This window comes from Schistocerca piceifrons, chromosome 2 (genome assembly GCF_021461385.2).
Source record: "Schistocerca piceifrons isolate TAMUIC-IGC-003096 chromosome 2, iqSchPice1.1, whole genome shotgun sequence".
Taxonomy (NCBI): Eukaryota; Metazoa; Arthropoda; class Insecta; order Orthoptera; family Acrididae; genus Schistocerca; species Schistocerca piceifrons.
The window spans coordinates 1,060,307,349-1,060,328,822 of record NC_060139.1 but is presented as its reverse complement, the minus strand read 5'-3'; the positions used below and the strand labels follow the sequence as shown (position 1 = coordinate 1,060,328,822).

At 40.5% G+C, this 21,474-nt stretch overlaps 1 protein-coding gene across 1 annotated transcript in view; it reads left to right on the top strand.

Moving 5' to 3' along the window:
* Positions 1-21,474, top strand: part of LOC124777488 (E3 ubiquitin-protein ligase UBR5) — a 344,177-nt gene that overhangs the window by 230,045 nt on the left and 92,658 nt on the right. The window contains exons 30-33 of the mRNA XM_047252926.1: positions 2,106-2,377; positions 2,627-3,008; positions 17,678-17,904; positions 18,398-18,722. Coding sequence (XP_047108882.1) covers positions 2,106-2,377; positions 2,627-3,008; positions 17,678-17,904; positions 18,398-18,722 — 1,206 coding nt within the window. The remainder of the gene's footprint in view (positions 1-2,105; positions 2,378-2,626; positions 3,009-17,677; positions 17,905-18,397; positions 18,723-21,474) is intronic.

The following is a 21,474-nucleotide window of genomic DNA, read 5'->3' as shown; positions in this document are numbered from 1 at the left end:
ACAGTACTGTTACAACCACATTAGATTTGTCACCCGTGATGCTTTGTCTCAGTCGTCAGATCTGCCACAGATCATCGCCTATCCTGTTTTGAGTGTTAAGTCACCAACCTATACATTCACTGATGAGACGCGAATGTCTTGACACCTTGCCACCTGCTCACAGTTTCACCATGCTTAAGACCATTCCCATAGATTCCATAGATACTTGCGGCAGTGTCGCTTGAATAGGGAACCGGCTTCCCGTTTCTGAGGTACTAGCTCCATGAAACTAGGCCAAAAAATCTGCCCTTTGTCAAAGTAATATATGTCATTGGATTTCCCCATTAGCAACCTGTTTCCTATCTAGAATAATTCCGCATACAGACTTCCTTTTTGCACTATGTGCCCACAAGGGCACCAGGCATGAATCAGTCTCCGTACAGGCAGTGGTCATAACAGATAATATAATCAAAATCTTTCTCACAAAACCCAAAGCAATTTTGGTCGCATTAAAGGGTGTTAGTGGCGCCAAAGTTACCGCCTAGAAAATAGTGGATGAGACAGATACCAGAATTGTGAGGAGCAAGACAAAAGCAGAAATGCTGAAATTGCGTAGATTGAACAGAGCTCCAGACCCCCATAGAATCTATGCGAGATTGTACATTGAACTTGCAGCCGCATTCCATGTTGTATTTTAATGGTCTTGCAGATAATATTAATACGAGAGTCAGTGAAAATGTTATGCCTCCTACTTTTTGTCAGGAACTTCAAATGCAACTGCGTAGGTCAAAAACCACTTATGACTTTTGACATAATTTCCGTCCATTTCCACAGTTTTGGTCTGTCATTTAAGAAGGGGATATCTTCCAATATGGTAAAATGCATGGACGTTGTGATGGCCTCCTCATCTTCAGAGAAAATCCCATGATGAACTGCTTTTAGCATCCCAAACAGATGGAAATGCTGATGGTGCCAGGTCAGGGCTGTATGGAGGCTTAGGCAAGACTCACCATCCAGTTTCAGCATCTCTTCAGAAGTGTAATGACCAGTGTGTGGTTTTGCATTGTCATGTAAAATAACAACATCCGTCATAGCTTTTGTTGGACAAACTCACTGAAGACCTGTCTCTACTGAGGGATGCAGTGCAACACAAATCATCTGCAGTCACCCACTGTTCTCGTCAACTCGTCGAATGTCACTGCAGTCATCGGCCTTCCGCTCCATGTTTTGTCAGCCAATGGGTGTTTACCCTTCAGCTTCATTGCGGTGATGAAGAACCCTTCAGTCATGCATGAATATAAATAAGCATTTCATTAATTCTATCACAGAACGGTGTCTAACACAGGCAACATCGAGTCAGCCTTTTTGCAAGGTACTGCAATCTGTTGGCACAGGAAGTGACTACAGCAGTGTATTGGGGAAGAAAATTTGTGGAATAGTGCCAAATCAAAATTCCCACTTTTCAAACTTAATTTAAAGAGAAAAAAATAGGTGAATTCCTTCTTACTAACCCTTATAGTAACCTCATACTTTCAATCTATAATGAAGAACTGTCTGAAGAAAAGAGCAGAAAGAATATTGTATGATTCCAGTAGCAATGACTTACACTTAAGAGTTAACTAATACAAATATCTGTGTTTAAATTTTCTTAGAGATTTTTCCCAATTGTCTGGCATTAAGGAATGTGTTAACTACAGAGCTGTTTGGTGCCATAACACAAGGTTATATCTTTGGTGCGCCATTGTATCATTAGTGACTGCTAACTGAACACACTAATGGTTACTACACAAAAATAGTACCAATGGTGAAAGTGTAGATATAATTTATGTCCTCCAGTGTAAAATGTCTGTGCAATGCAGCTTTATTGTAGTGATAAGTAATAATTGTGTAAAATAAACAGAAATATGCAACACTGTAAGGAGATGGAGAAAGCTAAACAGTCATAATTTTAGCATCTGTGCTATCATTAATAACTTTACTTTTAATTAGTGTCAACATATCATAGAAGCATTATGGAAGAGTATAAAATCCATCACTGCCAGACATATTCTTTCATCCACTTCCATAATGGTAGTAAAGTTAGGAATTGCAGAAACCAGTGTATCTAACTGTCGAGAGTGTGGCAGGGGTTCGTGTTACAGGAGGAAGCAGCCTCGTGTTTATAGACCCATCATCCCTGAGACGTTCAACAACAGCAGCGACAGCAGCAGTAGCTGCAGCCGCAGCTGGCCAGGAACCAGTTACCATGGCTACAACTGCGAGCTGTCTTGCGAGGGCATTCGGTATCGTTATGCGGCAGATTGCAGACCTTCTTACAATGCTGCAAGATTACCATGCACTAGCACCGTCATTGCCACGCACTCTTGACATATCGTATCAGGAGTCACTTAATTTGCAGGTAATCTTGACTGTGAGGTTGTTGGATATTCTCTAGTACAATCTATGCATTACTTTGTCTGAATTGCTTTGTTAAGAATTTTTAACTTTCGGGCTTCTTTTAAAACTTTTCTCCTCATTGTAAATGTAATTGAATTAATATAATCTGCTTAACAGCCTCATTTATGACGAATGAATTTGTCATTCTGATCAACATGCACACAGTTTTATGCCTGTGTTACAGTTTTTTTTCCCCACTCCAATGTTGCAGTTATACTTGGAGTACCGGTTGAAACCAACATGGGATTGGTTGGTGACTGTTATGGACTCTACTGAAGCTCAGCTACGTTTTGGTGCATCTTTGACACATTCATCAGATCCAGCACATCCAGGACACCCTCTGCACCAGACAGCAGGCTTGGGGCTTGGTGGTGTCCCAGGTGGCCTCGGGGGTCTTATTGGGCCAGCAGCTCTTTCACTCTCCGTTTTAGGTGGGAACACTGCAGGAAGCAGTTCCGCCAATAGAAATGGTGGCACAGGGCACAGAGCCAGTTCTGCTAGCTCGACACCTCCAGTCGGTTCATCTTCTGGCCCTCGAATTGTTGGGTTTGCTACTGGTGCTGATGGGCCGCGTACAACACGTGATCGTGAAGGTATGGCCTCTGTTACGTTTGTGCACATAGTTAATGGTAGTAAAGGTGAAATGAAAATAACAAATACAGTAAAACCTTACTTAAGAGGGGAACCACATTAGGAGGCTGTTTGACCCCTCTTCTTCCCCCCCCCCCCCCCCCCCCCCCCCCCTCCCTCCAAAGAATTTATTAGAACACTAATCTCACCTTTGCTTTTAGTGGCTCATTTTGCAATTATAAATTTATGATAATCTTAGTCTCCACTCCTGCTATACCTCCATTTACAGTACACATATTTCATTGTTGAGCACTTTTGTGGATAAAAGTACAGCTCAAGAACTCCATTACTTGAAAGCCAAAAGTGGTCACATTACAGTAGAATTGAAGTAACCAATTGGTAGCCATTTTAATATCACATTTACAGCATCTCTCTGTCATTTCCTTTCACAGATAAGGGTTGCATGATAACTTAACTACTGATCTGCACACATTTATGAAACGAAAGGTACAGTTTATAACATTCCCCAGCACAGCAGTGCACTTGCTGTGTGAATACTGAAGTTATAGTAATAGTCATTACTTTTTCCATAAATCTCTATCTTATGCTTTTTTTCTTCATATAAATTTTTGACTGACAACCATACAAAGTTACAAGCTATACAAAGAAATTTTGTCATCAGATTCCTTCCAAAGGCAGCACTAATAAATGACAGAAATTGCAGGTGAGACAGCTTCCATATAAATTTCTGAGCTGCCAGAATTTAAATCAGGACTCCTTTTGTTGGTCTTAGTAGCTTACACAAAACATTATACATTGTAATGACAAGCTGTTTTGTGTCGAAACATGGATGGTAAAAAACTGGAAACATATAAATAACTATTTCCAATTACATGAGCACAATTTCAGTCAATATGGGATGTAAAATTTCTTAGGTATCTAATTCAATTTTTACAGCTTCTTTCATCATCACAATTCATCTCAAATTGTGAGTCTTCAGAATGAAGCTGAAACAAATCATATTTTATGGAAAAATTCAATATTCTGTAGGAAATTCACAACACAAATGCTAATTACATATCATATTTTTTCAAAATCCAGCATCTTGGAGATGCTGTGTCCTATCGCTCTCCCACTTCATCGCTATCTCGGAATTGCTGTGTCCCATCACTTGTGCGCCGCCTATAACACCACGTTCAAACTCACTCACATCTTGATAACCTGCCATTGTAGCAGCAGTAACAGATCTAACAACTGCCCCAGATACTTGCTGTCTTATATAGGTGCTGCCGACTGCAGCGCTGTATTCTGCCTGTTTACATCTCTCTGTGTTTGAATATGCATGCCTATACTAGTCTTTTTTTTTTTTCTTTTTTTTCAGTGTATGAGAGCAGTGATTTCATTTGGTTTTTCTTAAGCAAAGTCACTGGTCTTCCGATGAATAAAGTAAATTTTAACGTAGGTTTGCTGAAACCTAGAGAGACATGAGTTTTCTTTTGTTTTCCAAATTAATCTCTAGAAAGGAAATTGGAGTTTGTTGACTGCTTCTCTGAATTTAATTGTTGGGGTTGAGCCTGTCACCTTTCAGCCATCATTCAAGTGGCAGACTGTGTCTGTGTGTCCACTTTCATGTTAGCTAAGGATTTTTCAAAATAAATGTGACATATTTACACCCAGGATGATACTTATTTAAATTTTTCTTTCGTTTCATCATAAGTTTCATCTTTATAAGCCATTATTCATTGATCATTCAGAAAAGATACATATGTATAAAAATGGATGGGTCCTCATAATTTGTATATCCATTCGTTTTTGATGTTTTGGCAATTATTTGATACAATCAAGTGGGAAATGTGCAACTTTTCTAGCTGTTGTGATTCATTTTCAGGATTTAGTTTAGTGTTGACATTTGAAGAGGTTACAAGTGTTTTTGAGTGCTCCGCAGATTTTTACTTTTGAAAGATGGATAAAAAAATTTGCTCCAGAATAACTGGAGGAGCAGAATTGCTTCTGAGATTGGAAAAAGCTCTGGCACAAGTGTATTATATCCAGGGGGGGAATTACTTTGAAGGCTGCAAAGTTTATGTTGATGGGTAAATAAAAGACCTGTAAGAAAAACAAAAATCTCTGTTTTGATCACATCTTTTATGTGGCTGTGGTACCCTGAATGAAGAATATTTTTCTGAAGTTGTGCTCAGAAATTGATTTCTGAAAATGAAATGCTCACTTTTAGCAATAAAATCCAATGTTCTGGCATGTAAATGTACTTTTGCTTTTGACTAACTTTTTGTATTATATCAAAGTCTGTATTGTGGGGCAAGAATGAACACTTGACCTCCTGAACTTAAAAGCTGCATTTCTTTCTTCGGGTGAGTTATTTGTCTTTGCTTTGTTAGACTTTGCTTTGTTGTGAAGCAGTCATGAAGCATGTGATGATTACAATTATACCTCAAGTGGCTATTCCCTCATTGACAGAGGTCAACATAAGTAGGCTATTGGATTCTGGGGAGCCTGCATCATGTGCGAAACAAAACTGCAAACCTATCAGTCCCTCAAAATCCAATCTAAATCACGGACACAAAATCAGACTGAAACAGACTTTTAAAATGTGGACCAAAGACATACAGACAAAGTTTATGTTGATGTGTAAATAAAAGATCTGTAAGAAAAACAAAGAAAGTTCTTGACAGTATGAGAGAACTTGGGATTGGCATACTGGCACTACAGGAAACAAGATTCAGGAACAAAAACATGATGGAATCGAAGGGATATGTAATCCTGAAAGGGAAACACGGTGCTGGGGAGCCAAAGAAACCTTTTATGTTCGGCACAGTCTTTGTAGTAGATCGTAGATACCTGGATAGTATCACTGAGTGGACGGGCATAAACGAGAGGCTGTCATATCTGACAATGAAAATAGGAAACAAAATGTATACAATAGTAAATGCACATGCACCAACAAATGACAAGAACAAAAAAGACAGCAGGAACTGAACATTTTTGGTCACTTAGGATAAGGTAGTGACATAAGTGGACAAAAGAGGTGTCACTATTTTGCTAGGAGATTTTAACGCACAAATAGGCACGGAAAGGAAGTTTAGAGGTCCTGTGGGAGATAATCCAGCCCACAAGAGAACAAACAAGAATGATGAGAGATTAGTGGACCTGTGTAGGAGACACAAGATGAGAATAATGACCACCTATTACAAAGCTAAGGCAAGCAAGAAAACAGTGTGGGTCACCCCTCGATTGGGGAAAAACAGCTAGACCCTGTAGCAATCCGTGACAAGAATCACAGAGAGAGTATGAACACAAAAGTGAGGAAAAATAGCAGGATGGAATCAGATCACTACCTTGTCGAAATAAAATGCAGATGGATACCAACAGAGCAAGGGAACTTAACGACCATAAACACCCACAGAATTGGCCTAGATCTTCTGAAAAAACACAGAGCAGAGTATGCAAAGAGAATGGTAGCTCAGAGTGATTGGAAGAGAGTGAGAGATATGATGGAAGAAGAGGCAGTGAAACTGGCCACTAACAACCAGAAAAGGAAGCAAGAATGGTGGACGGATGAATGTGAGAATGCAGTTGAGACAAGGGGGAAACCATGGATGAAATGGCAATCCTAGGAAAAGCTAGAAGACTGGTCGAAATTCCAGAATGCGAGAACAATTGCTAGCAAAATGATCAGAAATGCCAAAAGAAGTAGATGGAATGAGAAACTAGAAGAAGCAAACACAGCCTTCAAGAAACATGAATCACATATCTTTTTCAGAGAAATGAAGAGCAGAATTAAAGGCTTCGAGGCAAAAGAACCCTTCATAATAGGACAAGATGGCACAACAAAAATTGGCGGGAAAGAGGTGTGCGAGGAAATGGCTAGGTATTTTAAGGATTTCCTGACTGCAGAAGCACCAACAGTAAAATGGAAACACTTATGCTCTAGGGACGAAAGTCAGGATAGTCTAGACAATGTACCCACCAGGGCAGAAGTAGCAGAGGCAATTAAAAACCTCAAAAATGACAAGGCATCAAGGCAGTGATAGTATCTGTGCTGAAGAGATCAAGTGGTGTGGGCCTGAAATAGAAAGAAGTATGTACAAAATAATAATGGATATCCGGAGAAATAAGAAGATACCCATAGACTGGAAAGAAGCCATTATAATACCACTACACAAGAAAGTATTGCATAGCTACAGGGCCATCTCTCTCTTAAACATAGGGTGCAAGGTTTTGTCGAGAATTTTGCTGAGCAAAGTTGAAGAACAACTGGGCCCGACAATAGGAGAGTACCAGAAGTACTCTGGTTGATATGTTAGATGATGGAGGACTGGATGCTACAACACATTCAATAATAAAGGAAATGTTAAGTGACACTGCAGCCAGGATCAGGCATCGCAGTACGTTGTCAGACAGCTTCGAAATAAATACAGGAGTCCAGCAAGGGGAAGGACTGTCAACAATTTTATTTAACCTGGATTTGGATGAAGTAGTGAGACAGTGGAGACAACTAAATAGTAACATGAAGATCAAAGGTGTGCAAATGGGTACAAGGTCAAACACAGTGCAACAGTGGACTGCCTGGCATTTGCAGGTGACATAACACTTTTAAATGAGACAGAAGAAGATGCAAAGACAGCACTAAAAAATCTAGCCGAAACAGCAGAAAAGGTTGGACTGAAGATTGGATATAAGAAGACCAAGACATTGAACACTAGTCTGACTGGAGGATAGAAGGCCAAGTGGTTGAGAAAGTCAACAGTTTTCGCTGTTCAGGGGAGAAGACAACTGGTGGCATACAGACGAACAGTAGCATAGTAGACAGGGCACAGCTTTTGCAGAAGCTTCGATGAAAACAACATATGGCAAGAAAAATTGTCACGGAATGCCAAATTGCGACATTACACAGCAACTGTAAGAAATGCTGCTCTTATTGCATCAGAAACGATCACACTCGGCAAGAGAACTTGTATACAACTGGAGGAGGAGGATCAGAAAACACTGAGACATATGGGGATATCTGGATACACAGAACACAACAGGAACTGTATGAAAATATTGAACCCATATCAAGCAAAATACGGAAGAGGAGGTTAAGATTTGTTGGGCACATCATGAGGATGGACGAGAAGAGGTTGACTAAGAAGATATGGAATGCAACATGTCCTATGGGAAACAACTGGGTAAAGGAAGTGAGAGATGACTGGAAAGCTGTAGGAATAAAAGAAAGGAATCTGCAGGCAATAGTACAGGACAAGGAGAAGTATAAAGGGTTGGTGGATGGTCACAGGTGGCCGGACACCAAAATCAAAATGTCTTAACAGAAGAAGGCAGAAACAGAAGCAGTGAAAGAATGAAGAGGTATTGGGAAGAAAGAAGACGGGCAAAACAAGCCACACGTGATCCTGAAGGGTCGTAACAAAGCAGAAGGAGATGGAAGTGTCAGTCCGATATTCTGATTTTGCCCAGAATTACATGCCTGAAAATTTGTGCATTCTCTTCAAATGCTTGCTGCTACGTGATGCTGTTAACTTCCCCCACTTCATGAAACCATTGAAACTCATATGTCAAGTACAACTTCGTTTATTTAGAAAACATTTAAACAAAAAAGGTGCAATGAATCTGTTAGTGTCATAAAATTAGAGTGTTGTGAACTTGATTCACTTTAGCTCTGAAAACAGTTGACTGTTGAGAGATTCTTTCTGGGAGACCAAATTTAAAAAAAAAAATTTCTTCAAGAATATTTTGTTGCATATGTTAGTTACTTACTTTTTCTTATAATTACTTCAAATGAATTTTCACTGCATAGTATAACAGTGCATTTATTGCTTGATCATATGCGGTATATTTTCTGTATGGATATCTCAGTTATTGTTTGATCTCCTGGATACCGTATTGCAGCTACAGTAACCCATCCATTACCATGTGTACTAGCATCATGATTATCCAAAGTAAAATTCAGTATGCATCCACAAAACACTGAAGGACCATGCAAAAACACTTGTCCATTTACACCATATTGAGTGCCCATCTTGTTATCTACAGCTTTATATACTGTAAGGGCAAACGCCTTCTCCTCCTGAAACAACATGGCATATCTGTAAGTCGTCCAGTGCTGCTGCATGTGCAGCTGCTCGACGACTGACACCATCTTTCCAGATAAATTACTTATATAGTACCATGTGACCTAACAGCAACTTCTGGTCACGAGCGATTTGCTTATCAACTTCCGGTCTTGAGCTATTAGCCTGGCTGCTTCTTGTTTGATCCGTGTATTTTTTTTTTTAATATGTATTTTTTGTTAGTGGTTCTTCTCAAAGGGATCCCTCCAGCATCCTTTTGGCATTGCGTACTCCTTGATGTAGCTGTTGATATGTAAAAGCCTTTGCTGATGAGCTCCAACTGCTGCTCATTGTGCAAGGAACACTTTAATAAATAACAATCACACAAACTAATGTCTGTACTAACATAACTTATTGTGTGCAAAAATGCGACCTGTGCACTATTTGAAACCTGGTGTTACAACAATATTATGAAAAGGAAAGTTGCTACTTGCCATATAGCGGAGCTGCTGATTCACAGATAGGCACAACAGAAAGATTGTCATAAATATAGCTTTCGACCATTAAGGCCTTTGTCAACAATAGATGCACACACACACACACACACACACACACACACACACACACACACACACACAAGACTGCAGTCTCAGGCAACTGAAACCCGTGAGACTGCAGTCATCTGTGTAAACCCGTGAGACTGCAGTCATGTGTGTGTGTGTGTGTGTGTGTGTGTGTGTGTGTGTGTGTGTGTGCGCACACGTCTATTGTTGACGAAGGCCTTAATGGCCGAAAGCTGTGTTTGTGACAGTCTGTTTGTTGTGCCTATCTGTGACTCATCAGCTCCACTACGTGGTAAGTAGCAACTTTCTTTTTCATAATACTGTTACATTCCATCCTGGATTTTCCATTGTTTGATATTTACAATAACATTACTAAGAGACATGATTGTCCATATATGTATGATAATGGTGCAGACCACCTCGCAATTCTGCCTTATGAGGGAACATCCGGAATTTAATTGCGCAAAAATTCTGTACACTTCCATGGCACATATCAGTGAAATTTGTCCAATGTCATCTGATGGATGGAAATTTAACTATTGACTACAGTGTTCAGTGTTGTTGTTGTTGTTGTTTTTGTTGTTGTTGTTCCAGTCTTCAGCCTTAAGACTGGTTTCATGCACTCTCCTGGCTACTCTTATCTTGTGCTCTTATCTTGAGCTCTCAGAATGTGTTCTATCAACTGATTCCTTCTTTTAGTCAAGTTATGCCACAAATTTGTGTTCTTCCCAATACTATTCAGTTTTTATCATTAGTTATGCAACGTACCCATCCAATCGTAGCACCACATTCTGAAAGGTCCTGTTGTCTTTTTGTCTGAAGTGTTCATCGTCCACATTTCACTTCTGTACAATGCAACACTCCAGACAAATGCCTTCAGAAAACACTTCCTAGCTCTTGTCTATATTTTATATTTTGTGTGCTTTGGCTATCATCAGTTATTTTACTGCCCAAATAGCAAAACGCATCTACTACTTTTAGTGCCTCATTTCCTGATCTAATTTCCTCAGCATCGGCTGATTCAATTTGATATATTCTATCGCCCTTGTTTTGCATTTGTTGATGTTCATCTTGTATCCTCCTCTCGAGGCACTGTCCATTCTTTTCAACTGCACTTCAGAGACCTTTGCTGTCTGACTGTATTACAGTATCAGCAGATCTCCAAGTTTTTATTTCTTCTCCCTGGACTTTAACGCCCTCAAAATTTTTCTTTGGCGTTCTTTACCTCTTGCTTGATGTTCGGATTGAATAACTTCAGGGAGAGGTCACACTTGCCTCTCTCCCTTCTCAACCACTACATCTCTTTCATGCTCTTCAACTTGTATAACAGCCATCTGCTTCAGAATCACAAGAAGTGTGTTCCAGTCAACATCATCAAAAGCTTTCTCAATGTCTACAAAGCTGTAAATGTAGGTTTATCTTTCTTTAACGTGTCTTCTAAGATAAGTCATAGAGTTGGTATTGCCTTGCGTGTTCAAACATTCCTCTGGAACACACAATGATTTTCCCCAGTTTTTCCATGCTCTGTGCGTAGTTTGTGCCAGTAAGTCAGGGAACATCTGGTGATTGATAGATGGATTCCATTAACGTTTATGTCCAGCCTTAATACTGAGCCTTAGCCAAACGATTTTACATGGAGCTACAATATCTATCTCAGTGGAGTGGATCTTTAGTACTCAGTATATACCTTGCAGATAGACAAAGATTATAAAGTTTTTGCACACTTAATGTAAAATTATTACTATGTATACGTGGACTTAAGACAATCATGTCTTAGAGCTCAGTTGATAGTTACTACTTGGGAAAGTGACTCCGTTGCAAGTGAGCTGAATAGTCTGCATTTTACTAGCAATACATAGTGATATCCTCGAATCTACATAAGTAATTTCAGTGGTGATGTCATAGCTGTCATAAAGCAGAATATAGTAAAAGAGTAAAATAGCTTTCCCTGCAAAAATATTAGAATCCGTAGATGTCCGTGAGCTGATATTGTTGCCTTTAATCACAAAATTTACTGTGAAACCAGTGGGGGTCACCATTGGTTCTAGCACGCCCAGAGTTAGAGCTGCAATGTGACTCAATCATTTGAAACATATATTATTAGCAAAAAAAGCTAACACATATACAGTAGACTCCCGTTATTTCAAAATCGAATTAACGAAAAACTCGTAAACCCATACTAGCTATTCACTCCCTGCCAAATTGCGTGGAAAAATCTACAACCGTCATTTTGTAATTGCTTAGATAGAAAAAAATCTACTCACCAAATGGCAGCAGGAGAACACATGTATTTAAAAAAAAAAAAAAAAAAAAAAAAAAAAAAAAAAAAAAAAAAAAAAAAAAAAAAAAAAAGGTATTACTTTTGCAAGCTTTCGGAACCAGTGGTTCCTCCTTTTGGCAGAAGAGTTGAAGAGGAAGGAAAAGGACTGCAGAGTCTTAAGAAAAGGGATAGAGTTTGGAAAAGTCACCCAGAACCCCGGATCAGGGGAGACTTACTGGACAGGATGAGAAGGAAATACTGGGTAATATGTCAGACAGAGATTACTGCTAAAACATTGTGCATGCATTAGTAGCGCAAAAAGCTAAGTGCATTGTATGTTTTAGAGATGGGAGGAGAAAGGTGTAAAAAACTAAATCACAGTGAAGAAAGGAATAGTTACTGTGAAGAAATGTTGAGGCGGAAGAAATTAACATAAATTAATGCCAGGTGGTTAAGTGACCCAAGGACGTGTAGCACCAGTTCCCACCTGCGGAATTCCCAGAAACTGGTGTCTGGAGGAAGAATTCAAATGGTGCATGTGATGAAAGAGACCCCAAGGTTACGACCATCATGTTGTACTTACTCTGCAACAGGATATTCTGTGTTGACAGTGCACACCCTCTGCCTATGCCCATTCATCCTAACTGATTATTTGGTAGTTGTCATGCTGATATAAAAGGCCAAACAGTGTTTACAAAATAACTGGTATATGATTTGTTGTTTCATAGGTGACTCTTGCTTTCATAGTATATATTTTGCAGTTACAGGGCTGGTGTAGGTGGTGGTAGGGGGATGCTTGGGGCAAGTCTTACAGGTGGACGGTCAAGGGAGTAGGAGCCATAGGGATAGGTGCAGAAGCAGCATAGGCTCTGACAAGTACATTTTGAAGATTGGAAGGGTGATGAAAAGCTATTCTAGATGTGGTGGGCAATGTCGTGGACAGAATGGACTTCAGTTCAGGCCATGATTTTTAAAAGTCATGGCCTTGTCGACATAGCTGATTAATACATTGAAGACCAGGATAATACTGAGCGACCAGTGATGTACTCTGAAGTTGTTTTTTTCGAGAGATCAGCAGCACCAGGATGGGATGTGATGGTATGGGAGATTTGCTTTTGAACTAGGCTGGTGGGGTGTTTATATCCAGTAAAGGATAAGGTGAGAGAGAGAGAGAGAGAGAGAGAGAGAGAGAGAGAGAGAGAGAGAGAGAGAGAATGGTGTATTTATGCAACGAGTCTGCATCTGAACTAATATGTTTGCCTTGAATGGCAAGGCTGTATGAGAGAGAATGCTTGACATGGAATGGATGGCAACTGTCAAATGTAAGTACTGTTGCTTGTTAGTATGTTTAACATGGGCAGAAGTGTGTAGCTGGCCTTTGGTGAAGATGAGACCAACATCAGGAAAAGTGGCATGGGATTCGGAATAGGACCTTATGAAATTTAATTGGGAGAATTTATTTAGAGATCCCAGGAATATTAACAGAGCAGCCTCACCATGAGTCCATAGGGCAAAGATGTCATCAGTGTATCTAAACCAAACCAGGGGCTGAAGGCTTATGGGTCCCAGTAAAGCTCCCTCCAAGTGATCCATGAAAAGGTTGGAATGGGAAGGAACCATCCTGGTTCCTGTGGCCTACCCTGATATACTTATATCTCTGCTCCTCAAAGATGAAGTGTTGTTGATAAGTATAAAGTTGAGTAAGATGAGTAGGAAGGATGTCGTAAGTTTGGAATCAGGTGGGGGCAGGTTAAGGAAATGTTCAGCAGTAGACAGGACATGTATGTGGGCGTGTTGGTATAGAGGGAGGTGACATCAGTGGACATGCAAGGTGTGTGGTGGAAGTGGGATAAACAAGGATTTCAGACAATCTAGAAAATGGTTGATGTCTTTAATATAGGAGGGAAGTCTTTGTATTCTAGGTTGAAAGTGTTGATCAACTGAAGCAGATATACATTCGTTGGGTGCTTTGAAGCCAGCAACTAAGTGCAACAGTGATAGATCCTTAGTCTGCTGGGAGGATAATGATGGAGTCACCAGTTTTAGGGAATGAAGAGACTGGAGTTCTGTAGAGGATATGTTACGATCATGTTGTAGGGACCTGAGGATGGACTGTGAAGCAATACTGGATGTGAGGAATTCTCAGGAGGATTGTAAGGGATGATTTTGAGGAGTGGTGGTGGATCAAGTCATGTTGTAGGGACCTGAGGATGGACTGTGAAGCAATACTGGATGTGAGGAATTCTCAGGAGGATTGTAAGGGATGATTTTGAGGAGTGGTGGTGGATCAAGTTGGGATCGTGGTTGGAACTGTTCCAAGGCAGGGTTCAGTGTCAGCTTTGCTGTTGTAAAGGTTTTGGGATTGGGTTGCCATGTGATTTCCAGTTGACATTACATGTGAAGGAATGTAGGTCCTTCACCAAAGCAGCATGATCAAAGGTAGATTTAGGGCTGAAAGTAAGACCCTTGGATAATTCAGTAGGGGAGAGTGCTTTAGATGAGAGTTTAAGAATACAGTACTGTTGTGACTGGTTCTTGTGGTTATGAGTTATTATTGGCAAAAAAAAACGTCATGGAGGAAAACATAGCAGAGAGAGACTGATGGTGGTCTTGCATTGTAATTCGGCTGGTTCTCAGAAGCTCACGATTGGAAAAAACAAAAATTCAAAGTTGTTTAAAAAATGTCAACCTATTCAATCTGCCCTATTAGGTTGAGACTAACAATAAAGCTTCGATGACCACATCTGTGTTCCATAGCTGACTCTTGAACTTTCAAAAACAGATGGCTGAGAAGAGGAGAGAAATTTCACTAACATCTGGACCACTGGATGGCAAATCAGTTTGGATGCTCTGCAACTTCCAAACATGGTAGTCATCCTCGAAGCTGTGCACTTATATCAGCTAACACCACAAGCTGTCTGCATTCATTGGATCGAGAGATAATCGCCTCAGTAGAGCATAATTATGGACGCTGACTTGTTAAGACCTCCATCAGTGCAATCGAACTACAAGAAACAGTTCCACATTGGAATGTACTGTAAGCTATCTGCAACATACATTCCAAGAAAAGAAAAGAAAATGACAGACCATGAAGGAATTATTTGAATGTGACGGATATCAGTATATGTATTACGTACAAGTATAGATAAACAAATGATTACAATTTCAGAAAGAAATAGATGATTATTTTCAAGATAGAGAGGTTCACAAAGTGAACAATTAAGTGAAACATTGATCCACCTCTGCCCCTTATGCAAGCAGTTATTTGGATTGGCATTGATTAATAGAGTTGTTTGATGTCCTCGTGAGGGGTACCATGCCAAATTCTGCCCAATTGGTGCGCTGGATCATCAAAATTCTTAGTTGATTTGTGGACCCTGTCAAAAATGCTCCAAATTTTCTCAATTGGGGATAGATCCAGCAACCTTGTTCGCCAAGATAGCATTTGGCAAGCATGAAGACAAGAAGTAAGCATGAAGACAAGAAGTAGAAACTCTGGTGTTGTGCAGGTGGGCATTATCTTACTAAAATGTAAGCCCAGGATGGCTTGACATTACTCTTTAATTCAAACTTCATTAAACCAAATTGGCTGTTTTTCAGTCCCTTGAAATTTGGTTAAAACAGTCTGTACTGTATATAGAAAATTCGGAAGATATTTGAGTGAATTTTTGATGGTGACAGGGAAGGTGTTGTCCAGGACATTTAAGAACATGCACAGTTTTCTGCATCTAAACACCTACAGTGAAATTGGTACATTTTTCCAAACATGCGAGAAGACCATAAGAACTGACATTAATATATTTGCCTCTTTCTGCTACTCGTGGCATCATGCAGTTGAAGGATGCCACTGGATGTGGCACTGACTCAACAAGTCGTTGGAAGTCGCCTGTGGAAATATTGAGCCAGGATGCCACTATAGCTGTCCTTAATTGTGAAAGTGTCACTGCTGCAGGATTTTGCACACAATCTTTCCTCTTGAATATTTCCCATAAATGTTTGACGAGATTCGTGTCGTCAATCTGAGTGACCAGACCATTCTCTCGAGTAGTCCGGAATGTTCATCAAATCAATTGTAAACAATTGTGGCTCGGTGACATGGCGTGTTTTCATCCATAAAAATTCCATTGTTCTTCGGGACATCCATGAATGTCTGCAAAAGGTCCCCAAGTAGCTGAACATAACCGTTTCCAGTCAGCAATCAGTTCATTTGCACCAGTGGACCCAGCCCACACCATGTAAATACAGCCCACACTATAAGGGAGCTACTACCAGCTGGCACATTGCCTAATGGATATGTTCGTCATATGTCTCACAGTGATCTTGTGGTTATGTCACATTGTGTCGCTTGTCTGTTAGTACTGACAACTTACACAAATTTTTGATCATTAAATGAAGTCCATCAGCCAGTGTTGCCCATGTTTAGAGGTACTGCCTGAAATTTCATGTTCTTGGAACACTGTTGACACTGTAGACCTCGGGATATTGAATTTTCTAACGATTTCTGAAATGGAGTGTCCCATGAGGCCAACTACCATTCCACACTCAAAGCCTGTTAACCCCTGTTTTTCGGCCATTACAATGTTGGAAACCTTTTCACATACATACCTGAGAACAAATGACATCTCTGGCAATGCACTGTCCTTCTATACCTTGTGATCCCAATACTATCGCCCCTATATGTGTGCACATTGCTGTTCCATGACTTTTGTCACCTCAGTATACTATCAACATTCGCACAGTTGTATAGATATTTTCAGTGCAATACAGATACAAAAATAAATGGAGATACGAAGCAAATGAAATTCAATTCCTGTGTAATGAGTACCCAGAGCCACGGGTTCCTACCAGCTTCCAAATGTTTTTCAGTGGAGTTACGGTCCACCAAGTGTATTCTAACAACATATTACACTAATGACTGTCTTGATTCACATGAGAAACCAACCAACCACCACCACCAGTTTTCCTCTTATGTTAAACAATAATTGCATCATGTTTGAAGAACTAATTTAAGTGAAAAATATAGAAATATACTACCATTATTTACATATCTTTCCTATAGGAACTGCAAAGACAAAATTAATGTGAACACATCATGCACAAGGTGCATTTAAACATTTTTCTCGCACCCTTAATACGAAAGAAACAGAAAGGAACCCTCATATGTGATACAATGGTAAGTACAGTTAACAGTGCTTTGCAAGGTGTGTTAGTAGATGTAGCTGAGTGTCTTTTTCTGGCTTCTGACTCTCATTCGCATGCATTTTCCTTTAATTATTCTTTACTTCACCATCATGCCTTCTGAATTAGTCTTGACCTACTTTACAAAATGTTGCCTACTCCATCATATCCACTGAATGAGGCAGCTCTGTGTTGTAGTACACTAGATTCACATTTGGGGAGGAATGAGCTCAATTGCACACAGATTATTGTCCAGCCCAAGTATGTGAACCACTTCTGGCATTGTCATCACACGATCTCATAATCTTACTTCTTTCCTGAATTAAAACCAATGAGTAGTTCAAAACTCTAGGGGTTCTGTTTGTCTGTGCCACTCCCCTCCACAGAAAACACACACACACACACACACACAAATATGAGGCCCTCTTGAATGTGAGTTTATTTATTAGTGCTATTGTGTATGTTCGAAATCTTTATGGTTAACCTAGTGTCTCGTTTTCTATGTAAGATACACTGACAGATTCTTTTCCCCATCATACATTGTTTTATTACTGTTAGGCGAGAAATAAGTTAGAGATAATCCTCTGTGTATCAATTGATGTCTTTTGCTCGTCCTTTTCATGTAGCTGCTGATCCTCATTCAGCTCGCCGGGAGTTCCTGTCATACTGTCTCTCCCTTATGAGAGCACACAATGGTGAACATCTTGACAGCTTGCCGATATTAGATGTGTCTGCTCTGAAACATATAGCATATGTGTTTGATGCACTAATATACTATATGCGTTCTGGAACTGAGACGGCAGATGCTGAAGTCTTGAGAGATGGCATGCCAATGGAATCGTGGAATGACCAGGTACTACAGCACTTGCACAGTTATGAACTCATTATATCTGCAAGTTTTGTATTTTGTCTGGTTTCACACACATCACCGTGAAGTTTTAATTGTTTGTTTTGTATAGCAAATATTTTCTGTGGTAATGGTGTGCCAAAACATAAAGATTGTAGCATCTATTTAACATGTAACTGTAAACAAATTTTACACTTTGAATTCAGTTTACCTCTTGGTGCTACAAAGTGAGTTCTTGGACAGTGGATTCTTAAAGGCGTAACATTAGCATAAAAATTATAAAAGAAGCAGTTTCTGTGGGCAAGAGACAAAACTGATAGAGCCAAACTTGCAAAGTTTTTTTAATCGAGTCTTGCAACATTTCTGCTATGTATTTATGCATCTTCTTTTCTGTTGCCATAACAATTTCTTTTGAAGTTTTTTCTTGCACACTTTTCTTAAGATAACCTTAAAATACAAAATTTGTTGTTTAAGGCAAATGCAAATATTTAAATTTCAGGATGAAAATGATAATGAGGAGGCTGATGATGAGTTGAGCCATACAGCAGCTATGGAGACTGATTCACTAGATGATCAGGAAGTGTCTGCGCCTCCCCTTTCTGGAATATCTGGTGTGGGACCTGCTGGAAAGGGACGCAAAAACCCTTTCTTACAGCGATCTGACTCAACTCTATGCTTAGGCTGTCCACCGCCAGATCCATTTGATACTCCGATGGCAGAGGCATTGCCTCTTGCAGACCAGCCTCACTTACTGCAGCCTAATGCTCGTCGTGAAGAACTCTTTGGGATGCCTAAACAACCTATAACAGTACCACCTGCAGCAGGTATGGTTTAAAGTAGTTAATTTGTTGTTATTTTATGTATTACTACATTACTATTGGTAGAGTGTTTGTTGTGACTGGAACAACTTTCTTCCTTCTTTTAGCAAAAGCACAGCTTAATGTTTGTTTTTCCTATTTATTCTCCTGACAAAGTGACTTCTAAAGAGCAATTTGTGCTTCCTAAAGTTTGTGTGTGTGTGCACGCGCGCGCGTAGCTTGGGTGAAAAAGGGGGGGGGGGGGGGGGGGGGGGGCAGTTCATTTCAGCTACTCCTGTTTTGGCATTTCATATAGAAACTCTAGTTCTGTTTCAGATTTTAGTTCTATAGTCTGAGTTGTTTGGTGATGTAAGGAAACACTGGCTTGTGGAAAGGTGGAAAGTGTGGCAATTCCAAGTAATAGAAAAACAATGTTGTGACTGCAAAGTCATATTATATTGAAGCCTTTCTTTGGAAAATAAATCTTTCCGATTTGTCTTTGTTTCTCACCTCCACCATAATATTCAGTTTTCACGGAAGCATTGTGTTTTATTTTGTGTATGTAAAATTTCTTTTACTGTTTTCCAAACAGTAATAATCACTGTTTTATGGCAGTAAAATGCCCCTCAGTCTGCAAGATCCGGGCAGTTGCAGAGGCTGGGCTTACTGGTAGTTGGGAGCTCCAACGTCAGGCGCGTAATGGGGCCCCTTAGGGAAATGGCAGCAAGAGAGGGGAAGAAAACCAATGTGCACTCCGTGTGCATACCGGGGGGGAGTCATTCCAGATGTGGAAAGAGTCCTTCCGGATGCCATCAAGGGTACAGGGTGCACCCATCTGCAGGTGGTCGCTCATGTCGGCACCAATGATGTGTGTCGCTATGGATCGGAGGAAATCCTCTCTGGCTTCCGGCGGCTATCTGATTTGGTGAAGACTGCCAGTCTCGCTAGCGGGATGAAAGCAGAGCTCACCATCTGCAGCATCGTCGACAGGACTGACTGTGGACCTTTGGTACAGAGCCGAGTGGAGGGTCTGAATCAGAGGCTGAGACGGTTCTGCGACCATGTGGGCTGCAGATTCCTCGACTTGAGCCATAGGGTGGTGGGATTTCGGGTTCCGCTGGATAGGTCAGGAGTCCACTACACGCAACAAGCGGCTACACGGGTAGCAGGGGTTGTGTGGCGTGGGCTGGGCGGTTTTTTAGGTTAGATGGCCTTGGGCAAGTACAGAAAGGGCAACAGCCTCAACGGGTGCGGGGCAAAGTCAGGACAAGCGGGGACCAAGCAGCAATCGGTATTGTAATTGTCAACTGTCGAAGCTGCGTTGGTAAAGTACCGGAACTTCAAGCGCTGATAGAAAGCACCGAAGCTGAAATCGTTATAGGTACAGAAAGCTGGCTTAAGCCAGAGATAAATTCTGCCGAAATTTTTACAAAAGTACAGACGGTGTTTAGAAAGGATAGATTGCATGCAACCGGTGGTGGAGTGTTCGTCACTGTTAGTAGTAGTTTATCCTGTAGTGCAGTAGAAGTGGATAGTTCCTGTGAATTATTATGGGTGGAGGTTACATTAAACAACCGAACTAGGTTAATAATTGGCTCCTTTTACCGACCTCCCGACTCAGCAGCATTAGTGGCAGAACAACTGAGAGAAAATTTGGAATACATTTCACATAAATTTTCTCAGCATGTTATAGTCTTAGGTGGAGATTTCAATTTACCAGATATAGACTGGGACACTCAGATGTTTAGGACGGGTGGTAGGGACAGAGCATCGAGTGACATTATACTGAGTGCACTATCCGAAAATTACCTCGAGCAATTAAACAGAGAACCGACTCGTGGAGATAACATCTTGGACCTACTGATAACAAACAGACCCGAACTTTTCGACTCTGTATGTACAGAACAGGGAATCAGTGATCATAAGGCCGTTGCAGCATCCCTGAATATGGAAGTTAATAGGAATATAAAAAAAGGGAGGAAGGTTTATCTGTTTAGCAAGAGTAATAGAAGGCAGATTTCAGACTACCTAACAGATCAAAACGAAAATTTCTGTTCCGACACTGACAATGTTGAGTGTTTATGGAAAAAGTTCAAGGCAATCGTAAAATGCGTTTTAGACAGGTACGTGCCGAGTAAAACTGTGAGGGACGAGAAAAACCCACCGTGGTACAACAACAAAGTTAGGAAACTACTGCGAAAGCAAAGAGAGCTCCACTCCAAGTTTAAACGCAGCCAAAACCTCTCAGACAAACAGAAGCTAAACGATGTCAAAGTTAGCGTAAGGAGGGCTATGCGTGAAGCGTTCATTGAATTCGAAAGTAAAATTCTATGTACCGACTTGACAGAAAATCCTAGGAAGTTCTGGTCTTACGTTAAATCAGTAAGTGGCTCGAAACAGCATATGCAGACACTACGGGATGATGATGGCATTGAAACAGAGGATGACACACGTAAAGCTGAAATACTAAACACCTTTTTCCAAAGCTGTTTCACAGAGGAAGACCGCACTGCAGTTCCTTCTCTAAATCCTCGCACAAACGAAAAAATGGCTGACATCGAAATAAGTGTCCAAGGAATAGAAAAGCAACTGGAATCACTCAATAGAGGAAAGTCCACTGGACCTGACAGGATATCAATTCGATTCTACACAGAGTACGCGAAAGAACTTGCCCCCCTTCTAACAGCCGTGTACCGCAAGTCTCTAGAGGAACGGAGGGTTCCAAATGATTGGAAAAGAGCACAGATAGTCCCAGTCTTCAAGAAGGGTCGTCGAGCAG